This window comes from Corythoichthys intestinalis, chromosome 1, assembly GCF_030265065.1.
Source record: "Corythoichthys intestinalis isolate RoL2023-P3 chromosome 1, ASM3026506v1, whole genome shotgun sequence".
Lineage (NCBI taxonomy): Eukaryota > Metazoa > Chordata > Actinopteri > Syngnathiformes > Syngnathidae > Corythoichthys > Corythoichthys intestinalis.
This window is the reverse complement of record NC_080395.1, coordinates 59,190,543-59,218,134: the sequence shown is the minus strand read 5'-3', so window position 1 is coordinate 59,218,134 and position 27,592 is coordinate 59,190,543. Positions and strand designations below refer to the sequence as shown.

Here is a 27,592-nt window from a genome sequence, read left to right as displayed (position 1 = left end):
CTGGTAGCAGTACTGCTGACCAATTTATTAAGTCTGTGTGCGGGCCAGACGTTATTGATTTTATGACAGAGGCTGGGGGCCGGATGAAATTTGACCAAGGGCCGCATTTGGCCCCCGGGCTGGACTTTGGACATGTCTGGTGTAAACAGTGCCTCTCCATTATTTTCACTCAATGTAAGAAACTGTTGGATCTCAGTATTTTGCTTTACATTAATAATCGTGTATATATATATATAAAAAAAAGAATACAATACTTCTGATTTTCTTAATTTGTTTGCGGCTGCTGGAAATTTCAGCTGGGAAGGCTGGCATTGAGTGATCATGTTTCACCGCCATTTACGGTGATAGATGTCCAATCCAGTTTGACTGGCAGCGATCAGCCCTCCCAGTCAAAATTGATTGAATGTAGATTACGTCAATTGCAGCATATGAGATAATACTTAAAAAAATAAATACATATAAAATAAGATTTTTTTTTCTTTAAATCCGATTCTGATCCTCTGTTGAACAAATAAAAGTCAAGTGATCTATGGGGTTGTGCAGTACTCTGCATAGATGTATTTTCTTGTCATTAATGAAATGTAGTTTTCTTTAATAAAATTTTGTGTTTCTTGATAATATTAGTTAAAGGGAACCTTGGACTTAAAGACTTGTAGGCTCTAATAAGCCCCAATTGTTCTCTTTTACTAAAATATGTTAGTAGAAAACACATAAAATATTGTCATTGATTTAAAAATCCATAATATTTACTACATGTTTTGACCTAGGGAGGGCGCCGATGATTTAAGCACGCAATGGACGCTCGGGGTGATGACGTAGATTGTCACTGTCACTCGACGAATACCACAAGGTTACTGCAATTCCTTCTACGCGGTGAGACGTTCAACATATGCACTCATCGGTTAAAAGCGGAGAGTACTTACTATTTGTGTTTTTATTGATTCTTTTATTACCTTTTCATTGCCTCAAAATAGTTTTTGCATGTGTTTCCCTCTCATACTTTTAAGCATTGTGTTTTCTTGTGGTAGCTTTAAAGCAAATTGTTGATCTTTTGACCACATTAGTCATGTAGCATTTTTAAACCACCCTTATTTGATATTACTACGTTTACCGGTAAGTATTTTCTTACGGCATCTTTGGTACGTTCTGCCTGTATGCATCCAAACAAAACAAGCTGAAAGCGCACGGTAGTACTTTGGGTGTCAAAGTCGGGCATCTTTAGTATGTTCTGTCTGTATGCATCTAAACAAAACAAGCTGAAAGTGCACGGTAGCACTTTGAATTGTCAAATTCGCCTCTTGTAGCGCGTTTCTCTGGTATAGCACATTTTGGCAGAACACTGTTTTTTTCCCAATTCTCGTCTCTTCTCCTCTGGTCTTTCCTGTTCATTTTGCTTTTGCTGCTCGTTTTGTGAAATATCGACAGTGCTGTCAAGCTCATTAATGTTCCTCTCGGGTTCAAATTGAAAGGGTTGAACAGATGACATGTAACCATTGACGTCACCGCCCTGCGACGTCAACAACAATGGCGACCTACTAGTTGAACTAATTTTACAAATTGTATAAAAACTAAAACATCAAGAGGGGTTTCAATATCAAAATATTTTAACTCATAATAATGTTTATCTTTTAGAAATACAAGTCTTTCTATCTGTGGATCCCTTTAAGATAAACCTAACAGTTTCTCATGTGGCAGACATCCTGGCTTGAGGGCAGGTAGTCCAACAAATTGCTTAGCAGTGCAGGTGATAATTGCAATTTGAGGCTAGAAAGTTGTATTAAATGTATCATTTTTGTCCTTCTTGTTTTTGTTTATCAAACACAGTGATTAAATGTATATGAAATGCTCACAATCAGCTGAGGAACCAACCTTCCCACCACCCTGTGACCTTTGTGAAGATTAGCAGTGCAGAAAATGAATTAATAAATAAATGTCCATCCTGCACTTTATTCTACTTTTGTTTCATCTGTTCAGATGATGACACTACTCTTTTGAAAAATTGGACTTCCTTCATTCCTGGATCGGATCTCTCATAGATTTGATTAAAAAAGAAGAAAAGAAATAATTCTGCAGCAAATGCAAAATAGAGAATTTCTAAGACAGGTTCAAAGAAAGTTTAGTGGGCCCCGAAAAGTTCACATAGAAGGGACAACTTTCTTTCTTTTCTCTCATCTATCAGTACATACAATATGAACTATGTGTTTTTACAGTGAAACAAATTACAGTACATCATCCAATGTTGCATGCATCTTGCTTTTTACCATTCTTAATCTTAACTATCATATTGTGATTAGTTAACCGTTTATTATCAATATAAAGTAAACTGGATGTACAATAGAATTGCCTTTTGGCTTTTATAATTTATGTCTTGATGTAATTATGATACTTCAGTCATATTTTACGGACCTGTTGGGGGACAAGAATTTTTAAACTGAAAAAACACAATACACAATTTTGTTCAAAATGATTCAACCTCCACTTCAGTGTAGTGTTGTAGAAAGTATGACATTTATTTTTTTCATCTTATTCATAATCAGATCAAATTAAGACTTAGTAGAGAATTGTGTTTGTCTAAATAGGAACTGCTTATTTGATCGGATTATGAATAGATTAGAAATTAAATGTCAGGCTATATACTGCAGCGGGGCCTGAATAATTTTGAACACTACTGTATACGGGGGAAAACAAACATCAATGCAATGTGAGTGCTGGTATTCAGTTATGAATTTTCAGACAATAAAATCAATCATATGCTTTTGCGGTGAGTCGATGCCAAGGTACAGAACATCTACCTTTAAGATGTTTAGCGTGTGATTTATGGACATTTTCCCGCATTTGACAGTCGGGAAATAAGCTAAAGCATATCATGTTTTGTGAGCTGGTCCCTCCACTCGTCCTGTGCTCTGGAAGTGGAGGACTGCTGTCACCATGTCTGACAAACCAGGCGCCGCGGCAACAAATCAGTCTCCACCCAATCCCAGTCGATATAATGAGACCAGACCTGTAGGCAGCTGGAGGCATGCGTCTGTTTGTGTGTGCGCCGGTTTCAGAGTTTATGTGTGCTCCTCGCTGCACAGAGATCTGGAGGAGGGTATACTCGTGAGATTAGAGATTTATTGATTACCCTCAGCAGCGTGCCCTCCCCCTCCTCCATATTTCCCTGCCTTATTTCTCTCTCCGTCTTCTCTATTCTCTACTAGTTTATTTATAGTGGGATGAAGAAGGCTGTGTTTTGGGCTCCACTGGAGCTTTCTGCTAGTGACCTGTCTTCTTTTTCAGTGGCTTATTGAGTGTTCACATTGCGAATATGAAGTCAACAACCACTTATGTTAAGTGAGGTGGTACCGAGTATTCAAGAGTTTAAATGTTCAATGACGCAAGCATTTTTACACACCATTAAAATGTAAACATAGCTTCTCCACTGGATGCTGCTGCTATAATAATTATGTTCTCATGGGCATAAAAAAGCAATACGGAGGCATATAGGTGATTAAGCAGATTATGACAGTGCAGTGAATACGAATGCCAAGTAGAGCATGGGGTGGGCAGGCATGCATTCGCTGACACTTGACAGTTTCTCCTCAAGTCTGCTGCAGGCTGCTGGTTTCTGCTTTTTTTTCTCACCATGTGTTGCTCTGGTGATTTCCCGCTGAGGTAAACCTACCTCTATTATGGCTTCTGGCTGTTGGAGCAATGAGCAGGAAGTCTTTAAAACAGCCAACTTTTCAAAATGTTGTCACCTACCGTTTATCTGTCAGACATACAGTAAGACTAGAATGGCACCTTTACATTGTAGACCTCTGCCAAGAATAAATGGGGGTAAAATACATTTCATATAGCAACAAAAGATGGCCTATGTTCTTATTTCTGCTACGTATCTATAAATCCCCTTCCCCCAAAAAACAAAAACTATTGTACTCTACGGGAATTCACCAGTACAATGTAATAGGGCTTATCAACGGTGGGTAGAGTAGCCAAAATTTTTACTCAAGTAAGATAAGCATTACTTCAAAATAATATTACTAAAGTAAAAGTAAACAGTAGTGGTCCTAAAAAATGGACTCAAGTACAAGTAAAAAAGTATTGGATGAAAATAATACTCAAGTAATGAGTAATATTGTAAGTAACTATATATATATATATATATATATATATATATATATATATATATATATATATAGCACAAAGTTATCTATATGGACTGTTGTTTTAATGATATTGTACAATAACCCATTTCATAACCACATTAAGTTAAAGAAATACAAAAAATAAATTGTTGAATTCAGACGAGAGAAAAAAAATATATATAAATGAAGCATTATTCGTCTGCCCTCTGGTGAAGAGTTCCTTTATAAATACTATTTTGAAATTAAAAGGATCATATCTCTGGTTTTCCGTGGTCAATCGATGCCAAATAAATGGAGAGAGGTTAGAATCCGCGCTTTCGAGTCATTTTGAGGGCAGCGCTCTATGTCCAATAAATGCTTTAAAGACACCACATGGTTGAACAGGCTGGCGTGAAGATACAACGGCAAGCTTGTGTCTGATTGGTTTAAGGAAGTCATGGGATTATTGTTGCGGCGTCTCATTGGTGCAATCAGTAGAGCTACCCTGGTAATACACCAGGCACGTCTCTACTCTTGTAGAATAAAGAGGAAAAATGTTACGACTCTTGTGTAGCCCAAAGTAGTGGAGTAAGAGGAGCGTTTTTTTTCTTCACAAATCTACTCAAGTAAAAGTATGGCTTTGTAAAATTACTTTTAGAAGTACTCAAGTTACTCAAGTAAATGTAACGGAGTACACGTAACCCGTTACTACCCAGCTCTGCTTATCATACGCTTATCATAAAGGTCTTTTTTAGCTTGATTTTTTTCTCACACGAAAAGCTGATTGAGGTGTGTAATCCACGTGCACCCTTTTAACAGATGAAAATATATTGCTGAGTGCAGACCCAAGTCTGTTTGCACATTTCAGCAGGACATTTGGTAATTTACATTAATTAATTATGTATGTACATAAACCACAGCAAAAAAACGTCAAAGGGAATTTTAAAACATAATTAGAAAGTCCATTATTATACACGTTAGTGTGCATATGTTGTCTATTTTTTTCTTGTCAGACCTACATCAAATCATAATCATTGTTGCATTTACAAAGCTGCTTCGATGTAGTTTTGTATGTAATATTATATTAAATCTAATCCTGTATTAAAGAGAGAGCTCCATGACTGTCAAGTACTAGCAGCACAGTTTGAATTCCTGTAGTGGTGGAAATGTAAAGACTCTAAGATCATCTCCCCACCCCCCTTTTTAACTTTCAAAAGGCTCAAGAGAGACTAGGAAAAAAAAGTCTTGGTCACTTGTAAAGTCAGATGGAATTAAAGCTCACCCTAGCACAGTGTCGTGTCGGGGAATTGAACTGAAATGTAAAAGGTGCTACTATGCAGACGAAAGTGGGATTGCCGTTTCATATCGAAACACGTTGACACTCTCTGCTCTCATCTTTCAGCTCGTGAACTCTGTCTGGCGACCACAATTTGAGATAGTGAATGTCTTTTTCTCCATTTCAAGAATGAACAGACGATGTTGGAATTTTATCACTGAAAGTAGGGCAAGTGTGCAATTTTACCCAGGTGAGATGTGGCAAACAGCTGAACAAAAAGAGGCTAAGCAGTTGACGATCTGCAGGCTTTTAAGGCAGGAGAGGGATGATTACAGAGAGAGGTAGCGCGCTCTCGTCAGTATTCTCGATTGCTCTCTGAGGTGAACACATTCCTTCTGACTTCACAACACACAAACGAATAGCTAGCTAATTATTTATTTATGTACGAGGAAAACCACTGTGGTTGTCTTGTGTCGAGGTGATGGCAGGGGGAAAAAAAGGGCAATCTCTTGTCTCATTACAGCTTGGAACACTCTGAAGTGGATGGCTTGTAAGGACAAATCTGAAACGGTTAAAGTAGCACTCTTTGTCTGAGTGGGAGCGCCCAACAGTCAGTTTTTATTAGCCCACAGAATGACAATGTTACAAGGACAAGTTCTGTGGTAAACAAATTGATAACTTGCGAGTCTGGAATTTACGAAGCAGTGCCTAGTTACCGCCTTGAAGCTATTGACCTGACTTTGAAATTATTTTAGTAAATACGGCATCATCATCATCTCAGGTATTCATATCTGGCCAAGGAGAAACACTTCCAGACACTGGTGAAACTTGGCATGCTAAGCAGTAGGAGTGAGGCCAAGAAGTATAGTGATAACAGACTTTTGGGACAATGAAATGGAACTTCAACAATCATTATTATTTCATGTAGTTAGCCATGTTACAAACACAGTAAACTGATCAGTCAGGGGCCGTGTCGCCAAACCATATAAGCAGATGGTGCCGGTTTTCAAACAGCTTGTTTTTTATAAACGTAAGAAATGCAGTCATTTTACTGCATACATTAGAATATCTATTTAAAAAAAATAAAAAAAATCAACATCAACCCTGAATCATAGCCACGCTATGTTATCGTTAGTCAATGTAGTGGCCGCCTTATGTAAACAGAGCTTTTCCGGTTAAAATTCTTGTGAATAAATTCTTAAATCCCTAAATTCTTTATAGATATGGACGTAAAACAGTCTCGATTCTTGGTTAAAAGCAAAAAAACAAACAAAAAACAAACCTGCAGGTAGCATTTATTTTAAGTAAATATTGCAAACTATCAGGCTAGTCAGTAAAGAAATTAGCGGTCGCCATATGTAAACACAGAGCTTTTCCGGTGAAAATTCTTGTGAATAAATGCCTGAATCCCTGAATTCTTCATAGAGATGGATGTAAAAGAGTCTCGATTCTTTGTTAAAAGCAGAAAAAAAAGAAGTGCAGATAGCATGTATTTTACTTAAATATCATGAAGTATAATGTCAATGCTGTAGCGGCTAATTTCTCCCATAGTTTTTTTTTTCATAGCATTTCAAAATGCATGCATGGTACGAAAACATAATAATTACTGAGACAATCCCTCGCTAATAAATGAAGCGGAGTATTGTTCGGCCCCCTTCGGGAAGGCGTGACGCAGTTACTGGGGAATGTGTCATGTCAATACATTCATGAATTCTATGAGCAGATTTACCTCGATAACGATAAATGACGAGAAATTTGCCTAAGCGGACTGTTATATACTTTGAAAATCTGAATCAATACATGAAATACAAATGAACCGTTTCTCGTTGATTTATTAACCAGCTTTCAATTTAACAATTGCTCGTGCAGTCTAAACATTAAGTATATTATAATATCTTGTAAACAATAAGATTTCAAGTATGAACATTTAAAACAGCTTGTATGACTTGAACAATGGACAACATTATAAAAATCAATATGACGACTGTGCAAACATGTCATTGTAACACAAATAACTTACAGCTTGAACAGTACACTTCAAACAGGCAACTTATTGTTAATGCCTACTGTGACATAATTACTCAACACAAGTGTTTACATCCAGGTTTCAGTTTTTTTTTTTCCAGAGCATTTTTTAATACATGCACGCACACATGCACCCACCACAGAGACACACACACATTAAAACTATACTGCTCTTATGCCAATGAAACATTTCAGATTTTATAATGGCAGTAATGACACAGAGTAAAGCAAGCGCATATAGAAAAATGGCTGTGGCCATTAAACACTCATGTTATAGGCTTCACTGTTGGATTATAATTCATCCTGATCGGAGAAATCACTCATACACACACACAGATACAAAATGACGCCACATACTGATTGCTAGATGCAGTCCGTGCCCAATCCACTCATTAAGTTCAGCCAGTTTGACAAGGTAAGAGCCACTATCCGACTCCATTACGTTCATTTGCAGCGTTAGCCTGTGGCCTGGCTACCAGTAGAAAGCACTGAAAGCACCCTCTCCTGAAATTGTGAGAACCAGGGAGGACAACGGGTGAAAGCCATCTGGAGACCGCCAAGAGACTACTTAATGTCAGGTGAAAGGTTGGCAGGGCTCCATCACGTTAGCTGCTAGCGTTAGCATACTGGGCTTCTGTTTGTTTGATTTCCTGATAAACACCTGACTTCATACGTAAGCATTCTTAAAGGGGAATGAACATAGCTGAACAACACAGAGTCAAAGCGGAATGAAAAGACTATTTTTTTCGTTTTATTAAAATACCGAACTTACCGAGATTGTCAAAATTACGTTGGTCATGGTGAGCCTTCCCGGTAACGGTAAATTTTCGGTAAACCGCCCGGTTCTACCATTGATTCAGCATACCAACAGCAGCAGCAGTTGCAGCAGTGAACTCTCTCTGACTTACTCTAATCACTGTCGCACGAGAAGCCTCACATTACACACATACAAGGACCAAAACGGGACTGCCCATAGCGGGCGGCAAAAATCCATTATCAAATTAGTTTTCAACTAATTTATTAATTGATTTTAATTGATTTAATCAATTAGTTGTTGCAGTCTTAATTTTGCATCATGTACTGTCGGTCCAGAAGTATTGAAATGAAACTACACTACTTGTAGCCTGCTTCCCGGTTTGTACATATTAATAGGGGACAAGTTAGAAAAGAACTGATCAACAGAAGTACATATCAGATTATTTGATTGGTTGACTCATAATGACATTCAAGCCTCTCAAAAGGCATATATTTTTTTCATTGCTGTAATGCCTCAAAGGTGTCTTTCATTTCTGTTGTCAATGTGACAGTTGCTTGCTTCTACCTTGAGGTTCAATAGCGAGAAAGGCTGCAGTTATATAACTCTCTTTTTCGTTTTTCCCAGAAATAATTCAGAAAGCCTTTTTGTTAGTGCTGATTATTGTTCAGATGGCAGATAAATAATGACTAAAGCCTGCAAGTGGTAGGCTTGATTTGTCCGTCTTGTTCATATCGCGTAAGTACCTAATGGTAAAAACGCTGAAACGCTTTTTTTTTTTTTTTTTTGCACAAAGCAACACATAATTGACACTTGTCACCCCAATCACTACGTCAATAAGGTTCTATGATGATGATAATAATGACGACGATATTTGAATTGCAATTTCATTCACAGATGTACAAATAGTTTGCCATGACATTAAAACTATGACACTCTGGCTACAAAGCCTTTACTGAGCTCCTGCTGCCCTAATATAAAGTCCGTCTATACAACTCAAATAAATCGACACTTTTATTGTTACGTTAAGTCATTAACTGCTATTCGTGGCACTAGATGTCTAATCCATTTTGACTGCAAAGGCTAGCAGCGATTTTTTTCACTAAAACATTAGCATTCACAGCCAATCTTCCCAGTTTAAGTGAATTGAACTTCTATTGTTGTCAATGGCAGACATTTAAACTTTTGAATTTGACTGTTGTCCATTGTTTGTCCATGTTAATTAGAAAGAAAGACATTACAGGTTGCTGGTTATAATATGCAGTTTTCCTACCCGGTTTGCAACAGTAATGCTTTAAGGTATTTCTGTCAACCTTTAGGGTATTTCGTGTAATATTGCATAACGTAACACTGTTGTGGCAGTCAATAGATTAACTCCTTTGCTCCCAAAAACGTATAAATACGTTCTATTTTTAATTGCATCAGTGTCCCAAAAACCTATTTATACGTCTTTTGCCTTTCTTTTCCACAATCGGCATCTACAGGTTCCCATGTATCTTAGATAGAATGCCCAAAGCTAAAAACCCATTTTAAAGCAATACAACTGGCCACTGGAGGGCAGTAGCGCATTTGGTAAGACCCGTCAACTAGATTCAACCAGTACAGCGTAGTTGTGACCGTGCTGCTCGCCGAGCGGAGCCCACTCCGCAAGCTCGCCGCTCGCGTCCCCCACACCCTCCAGTGTCCCGCATGGAAACGCGCATGGCCAAACCAGTTCCCCCCCAGGAACACAAGCTCCCCAGGCGAACGAGTCAGTGGTCACCACAAAAGAAAGATTGAAAAAAATCCATCTTTACGAGACAGGCGGCAATGAGGGAAAAGTTTAACCCGCTGTCGCAGCCACCAAGCGTCATCTCTCACTTAGTTATGTGTGAATAAATTGTTACTTTACTATCAAAAGCTCTATTTGTCTGGTTGTTTATGTTATTTTGTAAAAGGAAAACATTATTCAGATGTTTGGGATGTAACTAAAGCAAAAAATAGCTGTGCTAAAGTCAAAGTTATGCTTGAAATGTATGCATTTACAAAAAGCTCATTTTCTCCGTTTTTCATCAGAAATTGGAAAATTGCTCAAACTAAGCTATTTTCTAATGCTGATTTCTAAAGAATGGAAAAAGATATGAACATACTTTGTTCTGCTAAAAGAAGAGAGTCTAATCTTTCTTTTTGTGGGTTCCATGTTTATATAGCAATAGAACAGAATTTTCTGTGGACCTTGCAAAATCAGTCAAAATCCAGTAAAACGGCCGGGAGCGAAGGGCCATGCTCCGGTGAAAATGGCTGGGAGTGAATGAGTACAGCGGTACCTCGGCATACGATCGCTTCGACATCCGACGTAAAATTTGACTTTGTCTCGACATATGACAACATACTCGAAATACGACGATTTATGACAGCGTCAGAATTTTCCTGCATGACAGGCGATTTCTTGTGAGAGAAATCAACACCATCTTGGATGAAAAGGAAAAAGGTGAAGGAAGGAAATCATTGAAACATATGAGCGTGGTGTTCGTGTGAGTTAACTGGCTGGACAAGGCGGCTCACTGGTCCCCCCCACCCCCACCTACACACAAGCAGTCTCGTCTTGCCAGTAAGTTAAGGTGACACTAAAACAGTTTTTTTTAATGTTTTATTTTTTTTAATAATTTATCTGTTTTACATCTTTTTGATGCATTTGTTAGATTAGACAGCACATGGCTGACCGTATCCACATGCACCCGCCGTCTCCTCCGTCCTCCGTTCGCCAGTCTCTCAGGTCCTGGAACAAATTCAATTTGTATGTAGAGGTAACACTGCATATAACAATCATAATATGCTGAAAGACACTGAGGAAAAATAGTTGCGTAGCGACGAAAGAATAGAAAAAGTCAATGGTTTGAGTCTCGTAGTGCCAGGGTAACTGGAAAAAAATATTTCAGTAGTTTTTGCATAAATTTAGTCACTCACAAACAAACATCGTGATAGAAAAATATAACCTTCTTGGTTGAGATAAAACATGTATTTTGTTATTGTTACTCTAGTCCAATTCAGAATTAAAAGGAAAAAGATGCGCCTGTCATAAAGGAAGCCTGTTCCAAGATGTTCTAAAGAATCTGTAAGAGAAAGAAGATGAATAAGAAAAGCTGTTATATCTTTTCAAGGCCCTTTTCACCTGAAAACTTTACTTAGGAAGTTGGATGATCATCAAAAACATCGTCAAGTAAAGCCACAACAAAATGTAATAAGGCTAAGATACCATATAATAAGTTTGAATGTAAAAAAGAAAACCAAGGGCACATTTGAGAGAGATTTCATTGGGAAGTATTCATTCCAATATTTTTGATATAATTTTTATATCTCCTTAATAAAGAGGACTGAGTTCTTGTAAGGGACTGTACTTACATCTGATTGCTGTCTTTTTTGAAGACTTTAAAATGTGAATCTAAAACAGAAGACACTTTTAATTTTCATGTCCATGGAGTGCAGGAGGAAGAGGAAAGTTAAAGGCAAGAGATTCAAATCCAGAGCCTTCAACAGTGAGACAGTTTCTGTAACCACATGTGCCACCCAGCCAACCTGAATAATAAATACTATTTTCTGGTAGCTCTTCCCTGGACTGAGGACACACAGACATATGATTGTTCTGACCCATGTCTGGCTAGGGCAGCTGCTTTTCCATTTAGGTCCATTTTATGTTGTGGTACTGAGGCCTTGCTACATTTTGTATGAGTCAACATTTGAGCCATTAGTCTATAATGAATGGTATTAAGCTGCACAATTTTGGTGAGCAGATGCATGTAGATGCCCTTTGCTTTGGAAAAAGACAGATGCTCGTGTGAGATAGTTTGACTCAGGAAAAAATATGTTTTTTGTCTAACTATGCTACAAGTAGGAGTGGAAACCTCAGGGCACCTTACGATACGATACAATTTGCGATACAAGGCTCACGATAACGATTATCTCACGATATCACGATGCAGCGATTATTGATATATTGGTCAGAAATTTGATACACGATATTCTACGATATAACTTGAAACGAAAAAAAAAAATTCAAAATTGAAAAAGTACTGTTTAAGTCATTTATTAAACAGTGACACATTTTCTGTGCAATATTGCTGTAAAATATGAATCTACTGCAAATTGTGTACCTGCACATATAGAGCAAACAAACCACAACCACTGATATCTCTTGGAGAGATCATGATAAATGGCACCCTTAATTTCTTTAAAGTTTTAAATCTTAAAAAAAAAAAAAAAAAAAAAAACTGCTGTAGGTGTCAGTCAGCAGTTGAGCTTGGAGTGGGGCAAAGATGAAATTGGTGGGTCTTTTCTTTGTATATGACCTTCGTTGCCAAAAGCATTGGTTTGAGCACTTCCACCATCTGCTTCAGCATTTGAGATGTCGGACTCACAATTTTCCTCACCTTAAAAACAACAAAATAAAACAAAAAATATTAGTTATTTAATAGCTTTTGAGTTGGAATCCTGATTTTGTGTGTGTGTGTGTTTTGGAAGTATTGAGTGAATTAAAAAAATATGAATTGAATGTATAGAAATTAAAAATGCATTAATGACCTATTTTTAATATGTAGGCTACATTAATTATCATGCACATCACCTTATATAACTTGGAACCTATTCAAACCATTTTGATAGCTTATTGCATCAAAATGGCAGTGATAACAGTTTGTGTAGTAAACTAGATGGAAAGTGGTTCTCAAATAATATCAAATAAATCAGTAAATTCATGTAGGCTTATTCGATATTCATTTGCATCCAGTTTAGGGTCCTGGTTTATTTCATATCACTCAACACCAAATGTCATCAAAATAATACATGTAATTAAAAAATCAATTACATTCAATCTCTGTAGCAATGCGGACAGCACTCCTGTAACGAGTCACATGACATTTTGGAGGGAAATAACAAGCAGTACTCAATTTGGACATTTAGGGATGTACGTAGTTTCTAAGGGGTGTATTCACTTTTGTTGCCTGGGATTTAGATATCAATGGCTATATTTTGAGTTATTTTGAGGGGGAAATAAATGAACTCTTATATAAGCTGCACACAGACTACTTTTCATTGTGTCAAAGTGTCTTTTTGTCAGTGTTGTCCCATGAAAAGATATACTTAAATATCTGCAGAAATGCGAGGGGTGTACTCACTTTTGTGATACACTGTAAGTTTGGAAGGGGCTTATGTGTTGTGGTACGAATCCACGTGATTGTGTTCAGCCCCTCCCAGTTTAAAATGGATTGGATGTCTGTTGCCGTCAATGGCAGGGTTAAGAGAGTTAAGCTATACAAAGGCACAAGGGATTTATAAAATAAAACAAAGCGATACAATTCCCAGATTGCTCAATGATATAAATATCAGACAAGTTTTACAATTTCTTTGTCTCATCTGTAGACAGTGCTGATGCCACCTAGCAAAAAAGCACAATTTTTTTCTTTTCTGTTATATAGGATGTTTTTCAAGACAAGTTTGAGGCTTGCCAATCAACCAGAATATTTTCATGGACAGTGTCGGTTTGTCTTTCATTAATGAAAGCATTCTAACATTTTTGTAGATATTTTGCACAGATATAAAAAATTGTACGCAGCAATAAGATGTACATCTGACAAAGAGTCTGAAACCCGAGGAAATCTGAGACAATTGGAGCTGTCTTCTTGCGAGAAGCAGGCCAAAGTGCAGGTCGATACTAATTCTATAATTCAATATCATGGTGATACAATTTTGATTGTATCATCATTACGTGCCTAGTCATTGTAAAGTGTAAAAAAATCATTTGAGAGAAGAATTAGAAAAGTTGTGGAAGGAAATCTTACATTGAGGTTACCACTATTTCCAACCAAGTCAGTTTCATTAGTTTATTTTAAATCAATAAAGAAATATCTTTACACCAGATCTATACCAGGACTAATGAGCGGCCAGGTCAGACAGGCGCCCCTAGTCAGTCGAAACAGTCTATAGCTCAACCCCCCTTGTTGAAATGGTATAGAAAATACATGGAAAGGTTATTAAGGCGTCATACACATCTGGAATATCGGTTTTCCTCAATGATGCACACATTCTAACTGGAATTCATTCAGTTCAACCTTGAAGTATAAATCTTGTTCTCCTGCTCTGTCTTTTAGGATTAGGTTGCGAGAAAGCTCATTTATCACACTTAATTTCACAAGCACTAATCAGCACACCATTTAAACATTCGGAAGCGGCCCAAAGGACTGCATTCACTAGCGAATTGCAAACCTGTGAGAATCTAAATACTTTGTTCAGCTGGTTGTTCAGGCTTGCATTTAGATTGATTGAAATGGTGATGGTTGTGAATACAGTAATAACAATAAATAATGTATCAATTGTCTAACTGAAGACTCTTCTGTTCTGTGTAATGTTGATTCCAGTCTCTGACCTATCTAATGCATCCTCAATTACATATTCCGCATTCCATTCAATTGGTGTATTATTTAATTGTATTATGCACAAAGAGAATATTAAATCACTTAATCAAAGGCAAAACATTGCCAAGGAATCTGTGCTCAATACACAGGTGAAAGTTGCATAAAAGTGAGTCAACCTGTCTTTTTCTTCATGTTACACTTGCTAGAAAAGAAAATTGGTGAGAATTCCATAAAAGATGACATTGCTTTCCCTTCCGTCATCATTAGTCCGGTTGACTTGGAATAGTGTCTCTTTCTATGGAATCCACCCAATGAACTTTTATCTCTTGTCAGCGCTATGCTGCCTTGTTTGAGAAATTAAATCATTCAGTAACATTTATACAACTTTAGTCCAGCTGACAGTCAACCAGTTCCATCTGCTCTATGTCAGTCTGTGAGAAGTGATCCATGTCGCACGCTCAGCTACTGTAAATACTCTATATCTATGTAAATGCATGATACATAAAAGAACTCTATCTGAATATTTGATATTGAGACATGTTTGACTTGAATGAACATGCACCACACGTTTGAGGAATGTGAATGTGAACACCCATGTTATTATACCTTCTCTGATGAGCATATGACCTCGAAATTTTCAACGTCATCCAGTCCCCAGCATTCCGTTTTATCCTTCACCCATCACTCGGTAGCCAATCTTCATTAGAGACCACACTTTGTGGTGTAATAAGCCTCCGTTGAGAGTCAAGCTAACCCCAAGACCCTTAATTTGCTATCTGATGAAATCTCCCAGCTGTGGCGGATTGTGAGCAAAACTGGAATCAACGACACTGGCTTTTTAAATTTTCGCCTTGCCCTACTTCCAGTGAAACAAGTCGTTAAATAACATGTTGTATTAAATTAACGCCAGAAATACAAAATAAAAAATCAGGGGAAACTAATTTCGTATTTAGCTATGTAAATCTTTGTGCCTTGGGGAGTTCTAGCAAATGGTAATAGTGTGTTTCTCGTAGATGTTTCTGAACTCATAACTGATGTGCATCGTAAAACGCAACTCCCTCCACCATCATTTCTGTTCCTCCAAAGGCACAAATGGTGTGCCTAATAAGCACACAAAGACATTAAAAAACGAGCCACTGCGGACCCCAAGAGGAGATTTGCTCTCTGAGCAGCTGAAGTCTCCACAAACTAGCCCCTGAAGAGTCCAATTGATTTCAAATATTAAACAGTAAACATCTTTGTTGGAATTGCGAGTTAGTTTTACATTATATTGCACATTTATTTTATGAGAAACGCATTCTTTTTTCGTCTCCAATCAAATCCCTGTTAGGAATGATGTTAAACAATAACTTACAGCAAGAAATGTCGTCTAAGTATATTATGCTGCCAGTTTAATTGCTGCTTTGAGACTTTTTAAAATGAATGTTGAGATGATACATTTGACAGCAGGTCTGTATCATATGAAGTAACAATATGCAGCTATTTGCGCTTATTCCTGAACCTTTAAAATCATTGTAATGATACAGTTATCAGCCACAGATCTTGTAGCGAATATTGATCACAACTTGACCATGTCTTCCTTTGATGGTCCTTCACCATCTTTGCACTTGAACAATGGATAGGTAACTGGTTAGCAACAGCAAAACTGATATCTTGCTTGACACCCTCTAGTAAAGCTCTCCCTTATATGCTGTTAGTGAGTTTCAGCTATTTGTTTGAGTATTGCTGCTGGAAAGTGCTTGTCAATTATGTTACAAATCCAAATATTGCACCGAGTACAAATAGTTTTCATTGATTTCGTGACAGCGCAGTCTCGCAGTCTCCTGCTGTGATTTTTGTTTGTTGTTTGTTTAAGCTTCAAGCCACCACCACCCGAAGGCCTTTTTGTTTGTTGCTCCACTGACTGTGTCATGTCCTCTGTGTTCCCTTTGCAGCTTGGAGGATGTGGCATACTAGGGGTGGGAGTGTGGCTCTCAGTGACCCAGGGCAACTTTGCCACCCTGTCGGCGTCACTTCCCTCATTGTCAGCAGCAAACCTGCTCATCGCGTTGGGAACGATCATCATGGTGATCGGCTGCCTTGGTTGTGTGGGGGCCGTCAAAGAAAGCCGTCCTCTTCTGCTTGCTGTGAGTTATTTATCATCGTGAAGTCTGCCGCACACTTGACACATTGAAACCCTGTGCAAAAAGATGGTGGCTGAATGGATCACAACTCTCGTAATGTTTCACATTTAGTCTCAAGTGGCTGCTCTCTTGATCACAGCATGCGCACCAGAAAAATGACCTTGAGCTCAGATAAGTGTAAACATGTCTGCTGTCTAATCCAATTTTAGTGGAATTATGCCCCTTACACGATTTCCATTTTACACTTTAGCAGCTGTGTTAATTTCTAAAATCTGTCAGCATTTAGTCCTGCAAAAATATTCATGGATAAAAATGCTAATGTTGTTGACCTTCATATCCGTTACAGCAAATATGAGTGCTAGAAAGCCAAGCTAGACAGTCACATAATTTGTGGATGGACTTGTTTAGTTAACATTTGGGCCTCATTGAAATTAAGATTCATATTATGTTTCTGATCATTCAAGCCGTAGCCTACCACGCCAGACTTTGTGTGTGAAGCAGGTGGGAATACTGACATAATACAGCATCACCTCTCACACATACTAACATAATGTTCTCATACACATCACCCAAAATGCCAAATATACACTACTCTACAGCCACATACATCAATACTAATACGAGTGTATTCTAATAGTTTGTTGGAAGGATTTCCCTTAAAAAGGAAATCCTGTCTGTAAAAAAGTCACGGATATATACCTCATAACTATCTCTTAGTTGTTGTTGTTATTTTTTTTTTGTTACTGTCGCATTTTCTCCGATATGTTAGATAATAAATAATTGATCCAAACAAAAGAAAATTGAAAAAAAAAAAAAAAATGTTTAAAAGGTAAATTTTACCAAGTTTACCATGTTTCACCCAAAAATCCCCCAAAAATCCAGCTGTGGCCATTCACAGCTGTGTCTTGACTAGAGGTGGGAATCTTTGGGCACCTAACGATTCGATTACGAATTCGATTCAGAGACTCTGATTCGATTATAAATCGATTATTGATGCCCCCCTCCCCCCATTTTTTAAAAATGTTTTTTATATTTGTTCCAAAATTGTTAAAAAATCCTCTCAGGCTAAATAAACCAAACTACTATTTTAGTATCAAGTTACCGGTTAAAAACAATAAATAAAATACTCAAGTCCCCATTCTGTATCAGCAGCTTTAAACTACATTCAATTAATTTAATGTTGTGAATCAACCGTTAAAGTTGTTAAAATTGTTAGCGTTATTCCATAATTTCCCTCATGTCTACTTTCGACATGTGAAAGTTTTAAAACTGTTTCATCATTTAAAGATAGATTCAAGTCAAGATTTTGCCGATTTAGGGGTATTTTAGATAAAAAGTAATTAGGTTCTCTACAACAGAGCATTCTAGAGAAGTCTACTGCTTTAAGATGGCGCCTGTTTACTAGCGCGGGAAAGTCTGTCATTTCACATCTAGTCTAGATATATGTGATATCTACCATAGCCGTATGTTGCCGTATGTTTGTAGCAACTAGCAACTGGACACTGTTTGTAGCGGCTGACGGCCGCAGTCAGGTATTATTGTTTTTTTTATACCTAGCGGCATTAGCTGCACATGATATCTACTCTCGGTCCGTTCCTCATTGCGTCCCGAAGACCGCGCTGACTGCGTTTTATTTCCGCTGTACCTGGTATAATTCAATAATCGGAATTTGGATGTTTGTGAATCGTTCTCGAATCTTCCACGGCCGAATCGCGAATAATCAAAGAATCGGAAATTTAGCACGCCTCTAGTCTTGACACTCAGTGATACATGCTACATGGAGCTTTTGGATCAAAACAAGGTAAGTACGCGATAATATCTCGTTACAGTCATGGCGTCCGTAATTCTGCTCTCGCGTGCTCTCACCTCCAGATAGGGTTTTACAGTTTAAAAAACATTTTTTTCTTTAAAAATGCCCTCCTGTTCAAAATTTTTCTCTCCCCCCCCCCCCCCCCCCCCAAATTGAGATTTTAACAGGCATGAAAATCTCTCACCTTTCGGCGAAATTCGCCGTTTTGAAGTCAAAAATTGCGTGAATTGCGTAGATCCGAGGAGAAAATTCTTTCTGGGAGGAGGAGGGGGGGGAGTCGGGAGGTTTTATTTAATTATTATTATTGTAACGAATCGAGTTATAATGTGGCGAGGGTGTTAGCATGTGTTCCTGAATGCACCGCATGACGTAGAGGGGTGAGGGAGGTGCGGGAGAGCGAGGGACGTGCCTTCCGTGTTTACGTTTGTTCTGGCGGGGGAGATATGTGCGTTGGCTGCGGCAGATAGCAGTCGTGTTGTTCAATAAATTTCCACAAATAAAGAATTTCAATCTGATAAAACGGTTGACTATTATCAACGTTACATTATTATTATCATCATGTGATTAACTTAGTACGTAAACTGAGCACTTAAGAAATCGGTTCTTTAAAAAATGTCACACTTGGACAGTCAGCAAATCCTTCTAGATGCTTCGCTGACGAGAACCAATCATCGGCCCGAGGTGCCTTCCATTATTCCAAACACGCGCACTCCTTACTGTACATGGAGTGCTCGGAGAGCCTTTGGGTGGCATTGCATAGCTGCGAAAACAAAAAGCAGGCCTTATCCACACCGGGGCAGACCAGAGCGCAGCATACACACTTGCCTGTATTTGCCAGCAGATTGAATTTGGTGAGTAATGGTTTCAATCGTTTTCACGTTTTGCGATATAAAAAAGTTACTGCCATTCGTTGCAGCTTGCGTTGAACACTGCCAGAGCTAGCCAAATCTCCCATGAAAAAAAATAGCTCCCGTTAAATTGGCGACAAGCTTGTGTATTTAGCGGGAATATAAACGAAGAAACACACTGTTGAGTCAAATTAAGCGGCATTCTCTCGGATGGAGGGGGCGCCTCACATCGCTCCCGTCGTCCGCCGGAGACGCGTTATTTTCGGCTTGGATTTGAGCTGACGGCCGGTGTCGGCACAACAGCGGCCCGACGAGTGGTGGGAATGAGTCCTGCTTCTTAAAGCTTTTCAGAAATACAGGGATCCCTCGTTTTTCGCGGTTAATGGGGACCAGGACCCGCCGCAATAAGTGAAAACCGCGAAGTAGCGCCCCAACCCCCCCCCCCCCCCCTTTTTTTTTTTGTGCGTGTTCAATGCATTTATTCAGATTTTTCATTGGAAAAAAGATACATATATAAAAATAAGACATGTTTTTTCACTTTTTTCACCAAAGTATCATTTATAAATTGTTTTCAAGCACTTGAAAATGTAAGAATTATGATAAGTTTTAAACATGTTACTGCCCCACCGAGTTATTTTTAAACAAGAATAAAGTAGTTAGAAAATGCTTGGCTTTATTAAAAGCTTCATAGTGAGTCTACTCAAACCCTCTCAGGCTTTGGTAAACGGTGATTGGCACATGTGCAGTTTTTCTTTTTATATATATTTTTTTGTTTGAAGCAACTTATTTGATTGAATAATAAAGACACAAATGTCCTAGCCAAAATGTGGCCCAAACGCAAAACATTACTTAAATGGAAAAATTTGTTTCAATCAAGAAAAATAGTTTTCAAATGCTTTTTTTGTCTCAAATTTATTATTGCAATCAAAAACATTTTTTTTTATTGAAGCTACTTTTTGGGATTAAAAGTATATACTGTATTTTGATTGAAGCAACATTGTTTTTGATAGAAGTAACTTTGTTTTTTGATTGAATAATAAAAACACAAATCTAACTCCATTGTTACTGAGTGAGAAAGAAATTAAGAAAGCTTTAAAACTAAAAGCCACCGGGGAGTCTGTTTGTTTTTTTAAATATTTATATTTCATTACATAGACATGCGTCGTAGGGAAGGGAGATTGAGGGATAAAAAAAGGAGTTAGATGAGGCTGCTAAAGGCAGTGGATACCTCATCAGCTGGGTGAATAGCAGACCTGGTAAGAACAAGTTTGCAAGGATAGTCGGGTATTAAATCCAATTATAAACACAATTACAATGTTATTTTTCTATAAGATTTTTATGTCATTGCTTTATTAATCATTAGGTGCTAGAGTTGTTAAGTATGGATAATAATGAAATAATAGTTTTAAGAAAACTGTGCTGTTGGTGGCTCAGTGACTATCTGATGTGGTTTGTTCTCAGATGAACAAGTTGAGGAAGGAAGTTTTGATGCAGAGGTTGAAGGAAGAAAAGAGGCACTGACTGAGTCACAGCCAGAAAGTGTTGATGACAGTTTTGATTTCTATACACTGTTGCCCCCTCCCAATTAAAGTATGTCACAGTCGCAGCCAATTATTATCTAAAGCTGGTTAAAATTGAAGTTATGTTGTTTTAAGGTGTATTAAATACTTGTTCATGTGCCCCTTTTGCTACGAGCACCCACCCCTCCACCGGTCTCTGCATGGCCCTGCTGAAACACAGTGTGGGTCGACAGAGCTCAATATTTTGTTGGGGTGTACAATACAGTGTACTGGAACATATTTCCTTCACACCCTTTTAACCCCTGACCCATGTTCATGCCTGTTTTTTACATTAGGCTTAATCTTTGAGTTAGCCAGGGTTTAATTAGTCGTTGGAGTTGATTTGAACAAATTCTGTGCAGTTTGACAGTTATTTGTTAGTTTCAGGGCTCCGGAGTGGCTAAGCTAGCGTGAGTCAATGGTGGTTGAAATCAACTCCTTCAACTAATTAAACCCCCGTTAACTCGAATATTAAGCCTTATGTGAAAAATTAAAATGGTCAAATTCGCCACATGTAGGACGCTTTGCCGACGGCGGACATTTTGGCAGAACGCCGGAACATATTTCCTCCACACCTTTCTCACCTTTTTAACCCCTGACCCATTTTCATGCCTGTTTTAAGCTTTCCAATGATGTATCACAAATGCATATCGGACAATTTTGAAAGTTGGCTAAATTGGGGGTCTCAGAGTGGAACATCATGTCACCTGAGTGTTTTCCACCATATATATTATCGGTTATCGTATCGGTATCAGCCTTGAGGAGCAGGAAGTTATCAATATTGGTATCGGTTTCAACAAATTGATATCGTGCACCCCTATTAACATGGTATCAGTAGTTTTGCAGTGTGTCAAAATGGTATGTGATGCCTCATCGACCCATCACCAAACGCATCATAAAGACCTGAAAAAGAGCACCTGAAACGGTAGCGTAAAGGCACACACAACATGACATGATCATTGACACACCTGGAAGAAAATGAGAAGGAAAGACAGCTGATAGGTCAGACTCGAGAAGACTCAGGAAACATGTGAAACTAATCACAAGGACAACACTAGAGAAAACCCCCGAAACAAACCTACATCCCCACAGAAATTTCGATCAATTGGTCCAACCCCTACCGTACGTTTGTTACCCAACAGTGTAAAAAATACCGATAAGAAAAAAATCTCTTCTTGCCAACCCGGTAAATAGGTCAGTGATAAATGTGTTCTCCTGAGAAATTAGTAAATGATGATAAAAGTCAAGGCTCGAGCTTCACAAACCCCCACAGCGATAGAAATGACGAATGACTTGTCTTGCAGCATTGCAAGTATTGCCATAACAACTACTACATTAAAACACTGTTTTATATCTCAATGATAAAGTTAAATATCATTGATAAAATTACAAACATTTCTTTGTTGGGAGACCAGATATCTCGTCCTCTAAAAATCTGATAGGATTTTATAACTTCAGTCTATAACCCTGTCAAAAAATGTATTATGGGCATCATTTTTTACTCATTAAACTAATTACAACTGGGCTGTTCTGGTCATCAAAGAAGTGGTTTTCCCCCGCATCCAAGCGGGCATGTTCTGTTCACACATATTATGCTGGCTAGAGCAGCTTTAGCCTTAGTGTTGGTTTGCCGCCAAGAAAGAGATATGACCCAACTAATAAGTGTCTCACTGTTGGGATGCAAAACATCCATCTTTACATTGGACAGAAAACTCTCTGCCAGCCAAAGCATCATTTCTGGACTTACCCTTGTTAACCTTCCGTTCAGTTGTAAAATTGGTTGTGTAGGCACTGAAGGTCAAAAGTGGTTGTTTATTTGAAAGGGATGACTTTACAGTATGTGGGAGATGTGGTGTCGGAATCTGCCATCACTGTTTTGATTTGGTTTTTCAACCTTACCTAACACTAAATTGGCCTCCCTCACTCCTCTGTCAATCTATCTGTGCTATTGTACGAAAATATCTACAGTACGTTTTTATCCACACAAGAAGGCTGTTTCTTTTTGAGATGCACAGAAACAGCTGAGTCTTTAACTAAAGAGTTGGGCTTTGCTCAGACTGGAAGCAAAAATCAGATTTTAGCCATTCCAGATTAAAACTGGATGACTCTTTTGTAATCTGAACAGTCACAAAGCACAGAAACGCGTTGTTTGTAAAATGGCTTGAAACCACACACGGGAGGTAGTTTCCAATCAGATTTGAATATGATGCTTCTCAGTCTGATCAGCTCCGATGGATTTTGTCTCGTCACTCTAATGTGGATGGTACCTCTGTTGCCGCAGCAACCTATCAGGTGTGTCTATAATGTGTTTTTTTTAGACAACAGTAGCTTCCTCCGTAGAGTCCTTCCATGAACACCATTCTTGACCATAGTTTTACATACAATTGATGTGTGCACATAGATATTGGACTGTTCCAGTAATTTCTGTCTTTAGCACACACGCTAGGGTTCTTTTTTACCTCTCTGAGTATTCTGCGCTGAACTCTTGGTATCATCTTTGGTGAACGGCCACTCCTTGGGAGAGAAGCAACAGTGCCAACCTATCTCTATTTATAGACAACTTCTTTGTCGATTGATGAACATCGAGACTTTTAGAGATGGTTTTGTATCCTTTCCCAGCTTTATACAAATAAACAATCGCAGGTTTTCAGACAGCTCTTTTGACCATGCCATGATGCACAGCAGACAATGCTTCTCATCAAGACAATTCTTACCAGGTGTGTGTTTTATAGTGGGCATGGCAGGTTTAAACCACTCATCAGTGATTGGGCACACACTTGACTTAAATTGTTTGGTAAAAATTGGTTTCAATTGCTCTTTAAGTCTCCTTAGGCAGAGGGTTCACATACTTATGTTTCCCCGCTTCTTTCATTGTTTGCATGCTATCCTCATTAAAATATGAAAACCTATAAATGTTTGGATGGTTTTCGTTAAAGCAGACAGTTTTTTTTTCTTCTGTGTGAGTTTGACAAAGATCAGATCACATTGGATGGGGATTTTATGCAGAAATGTGGGAAATTCCAAAAGCTTCAGATACTTTTTCATACCACTGTACATCTTTAATTTTTACAGACAGGGACAATTATTAGATGTGTCACCAGTTGACCTGTTTAGTTGAGTGAACTTTATTTACAGTGTTCTTCACTGATTAAAGGGTTTGAAAAGTACATGAATCCTTTTCCAATTCACTCTAGCACTTCTTAACATGACTGAGCACCTTTTGCCTTTGGGTTTGACAGTCTATTAACAGCAAATGGTGAAACATCTTTCTGGAGAATGGGGATTTTTCTGGTTGTTGTCAGTGCTGTAGAAGCTGATGTAATACTATTTTATGATCCTGTAGATCAGACACATTAATAGGATGCTTTACCGTGAGGTCTCTCCCTGTTTGTTGCCATGCACTTGTACAAATTAGCAAGAGTGACATCTCTGTATGTGTGGCAAAATAATAACAATCTAACCACTGAACACTGTTTTCCCCCCAAAATTCATTGTGGGCTATGGAGATAGGGGGCACGCTGTGAAAGACCTGATAGTTACAAAACAATAGACACAGGAAGAATAAGTAATTATAAACTCAGTGGGTTAAGCCTAAGCATGATCCATGACATTTGCTTCACCGGTGGCCAGACCAATTTCTGTGCTGCCAATATAACGATAGCAGGCAAGTTACGAGTTGGCTTTAATGAGTGGCACAGACCACCATACTTGTCAGGAAAAGATTTTTCCCTTCTCCCTCATCAAATCAGGATAATTAGCAGGAAGATGGCTGATGAGAGACACCAACTGTCAACGCGATGAATCATTTTCAACTTTAGTGGGAGTAAATCACATTAAAGCTTTCAAAATGACAATTATTGCTCTAGAATTTAGCAAAGCAACGTTTGAGGTGTTTAGCTCACAGCTACAATGGTTTTGCATTAATGCAAGTAAATGAACTCACAAGCCTTTGTCTGCTCAAGATGTGTTTACTAAATAGGAAATGATGAATGATGTAAGGTCTTTCTCCGGTAGCGATTAGGTTATTTCACTGAAATGGTTTTTATCGTAAAACAAAACATTTTACTGAAATAAAACTCTGAAATAGCTTTGCATTTGTTTTTACTGTGTCCTTTTAAATGGCACTTTCTTTCCAATCGGAAGTGTGGTCTTACCCTCCAGTTCTAAATAAAAAATCAATCATAGTGCACATTGTTTCTGTAACAGAATGTGTAATTATTTCCTGATTTGTAATGACTTGTTTTGTTTAAAACATAATTTGATTTGCCCTTGGGTTCATACCAGTGCAACACATTCAGTTTTATTGATATCCGTTTATGGCTTTTTGAGCTATGACCTTGTTGCTCAAACATCTCCCAAATAAATCAGACTGCCTATGATTCATAAAAAAAGCAAATGTATCCAATGCATTAGTAAAATTCATTCTGTGCTCTATATCAAGGGTACATTTGGTCAAAGATATCCATTTTGACTAATGATAAGTCTTATTGATAGCAGTATCTTTCTCTGGTCACGAGACTGTCAGCACCATTTTTTAAATCAGCTCTCAGCTCATTAAAGGGAACCTCGGATTTAAAGACTTGTAGGCTCTAATAACCACAATTGTTCTCTTTTACTCAAGTATGGTTTTAGAAATACATAAAATATTGCCAATGATTTAGAAATCTATAATATTTAGTACATTTTTGACCTATGGAGGGGACCATGTTTTCTGGATGCTCAGGGTAATGATGTAGATTGTCACTGTCACTCGACGAATACCGGGTTACTGCAATTCCTTCTACGCGGCGAGACATCCAACACATGCGATCATCGGTTAAAAGCAGCGAGTACCGTATTTTTCGGACTATAAGTCAGTTTTTTTCATAGTTTGGCTGGGGTGTGACTTATGTGTGAAATTATTAACACATTATGATATCATTTCACATGTTATTTAGGTGTTTTGGAGTGACAGAGATGGTTTGGTAAACTTGTTAGCATGTTTTTATGCTATAGTTATCTGAATAACTCTTAATAGCTATGGCCACGTTCGCGTTCTGCCTTTGACAATGTGTCTTTGATTGTATTATTGACTTTTTTATATTGAAATGCATGCTTTTAGTTTGTGGCGCTTTCACGCCCACATGAGGGCACACTCGCACTTGTTTACGTGACGAAGACCGCTCACACGTCAGAAGAAGACGGACAGCTACACAGCTTGAGTGAGTGGGCGAGTTAGCGAGAGAGAAACACGGCTGCGAACCTATGTTCATTGTTTATGCTTTTAAAATATCTCTACAGAGGCAACACCTGTGTGTATCATCTTTTCTGTCTTTGTTGTGTTTTCCACCCGCGATCGGACACTTAAAGCTAGTTGTGTGGTTGTTTAAACGATGTGCTAATGCTAGCGAACGCATGCTAACCGTTTGCGTCTTTGCTGTAACAGCACCTAATTATCATTTATTTGCGTTGATGCGAACCTGTGTGGTATCGAGGATGAAATTGATTCTGCAAATTATACGGACGTCAGGCATCGTCATTTGGGAGTTTAGCTCACTGTATAGGCAGGACCGAGACGTTGCGTCCTGGTGAGGATAGTATATTCGCATTTCGTTGTTCATTCACTGTACACTTATTCAGCATGTTGTTCTCTATTGTATTTTTATATTAAATTGCCTTTCAAGATGACAGATCTGTTCTATGTGTTGGATTTTATCAAGTAAATGTCCTCCAAAATGCGACTTATACTCCGGTGCGACTTATATTTGTTTTTTTTCTCTTCGCTGGGCATTTTATGGCTGGTGCGACTTATACTCAGGTGCGACTTGTAGTCCAAAAAATACGGTGCTTACTATTTGTGTGTTTATTGAGTCTTTTATTACTTTTTCCATTGCCTCAAAATAAGTTTTGCATGTCTTTCCCTCTCATACTTTTAAGCATAGTGTTTTCTTGTTGTAGCTTTAAAGCACATTGTTGATCTGGTGACCACATTAGTCACGTGGCATTTTTAAACCATCTTTGATATTTCTACATAAGTAAATGGTAAATGGTGTTATACTTGTATATTTTCTCAAGGCATCTTTATTATCATCTGTCTCTATGCATCTAAACAAAACAAGCTGAAATTGCTCGATAGTACTTCGGGTGTCAAATTCACCTCTTGTAGACGTTTGGCCGGTGTACCACATTTTGGCAGAACACCGTTTTTTTTCCTACTCTCGTCGCGTCTTTCCTGTTCATTTTGCTTTTACTGTTTGTTTTGTGAAATAACGACAGTGTTGCCATGCTCATTATTGTTCAGATCAGGTTCAAATTGAAAGGGTTGAACAGATGATATGTTTATGTCGCTAAAGTCATACTCTGGAAGCTCGACAACATAACCATGAGACGTCAACAACAATGGCGACCTACTAGGTAAACTAATTTTACAAATTGTATAAAAAAGAAAACATCAAGATGGGTTTCAATGTCAAATTATTTTAACGCATAATAATGTTTATCTTTTAAGAACTATAATTTTTTCTATCCTCGGATCCCTTTAAAGGATAATCCAAACGGTTTTGTTTGTTTGTTTTTAAGTAAGCAGAAATCATATTGAGTACCTTCTCACATACATTTCGATGTCCTTTTATTGGGTTTCCAATAAATCCTGGAACGAAAGTGCCCAGGATGCCTCTGTAGTTGGTCCATGAAATTATGCTAATGACACAGCTGGATTTCTCATCA

General features: G+C 38.1%; 1 protein-coding gene across 4 annotated transcripts in view; it reads left to right on the top strand.

The window, feature by feature from the left end:
• The window catches only part of tspan4a (tetraspanin 4a), a 263,024-nt gene that overhangs the window by 149,265 nt on the left and 86,167 nt on the right, over window positions 1-27,592 (top strand). For all 4 annotated transcript variants that reach the window (XM_057833765.1, XM_057833774.1, XM_057833780.1 and 1 more), the window contains one exon: window positions 16,482-16,673. In XM_057833765.1, coding sequence (XP_057689748.1) covers window positions 16,482-16,673 — 192 coding nt within the window. The remainder of the gene's footprint in view (window positions 1-16,481; window positions 16,674-27,592) is intronic.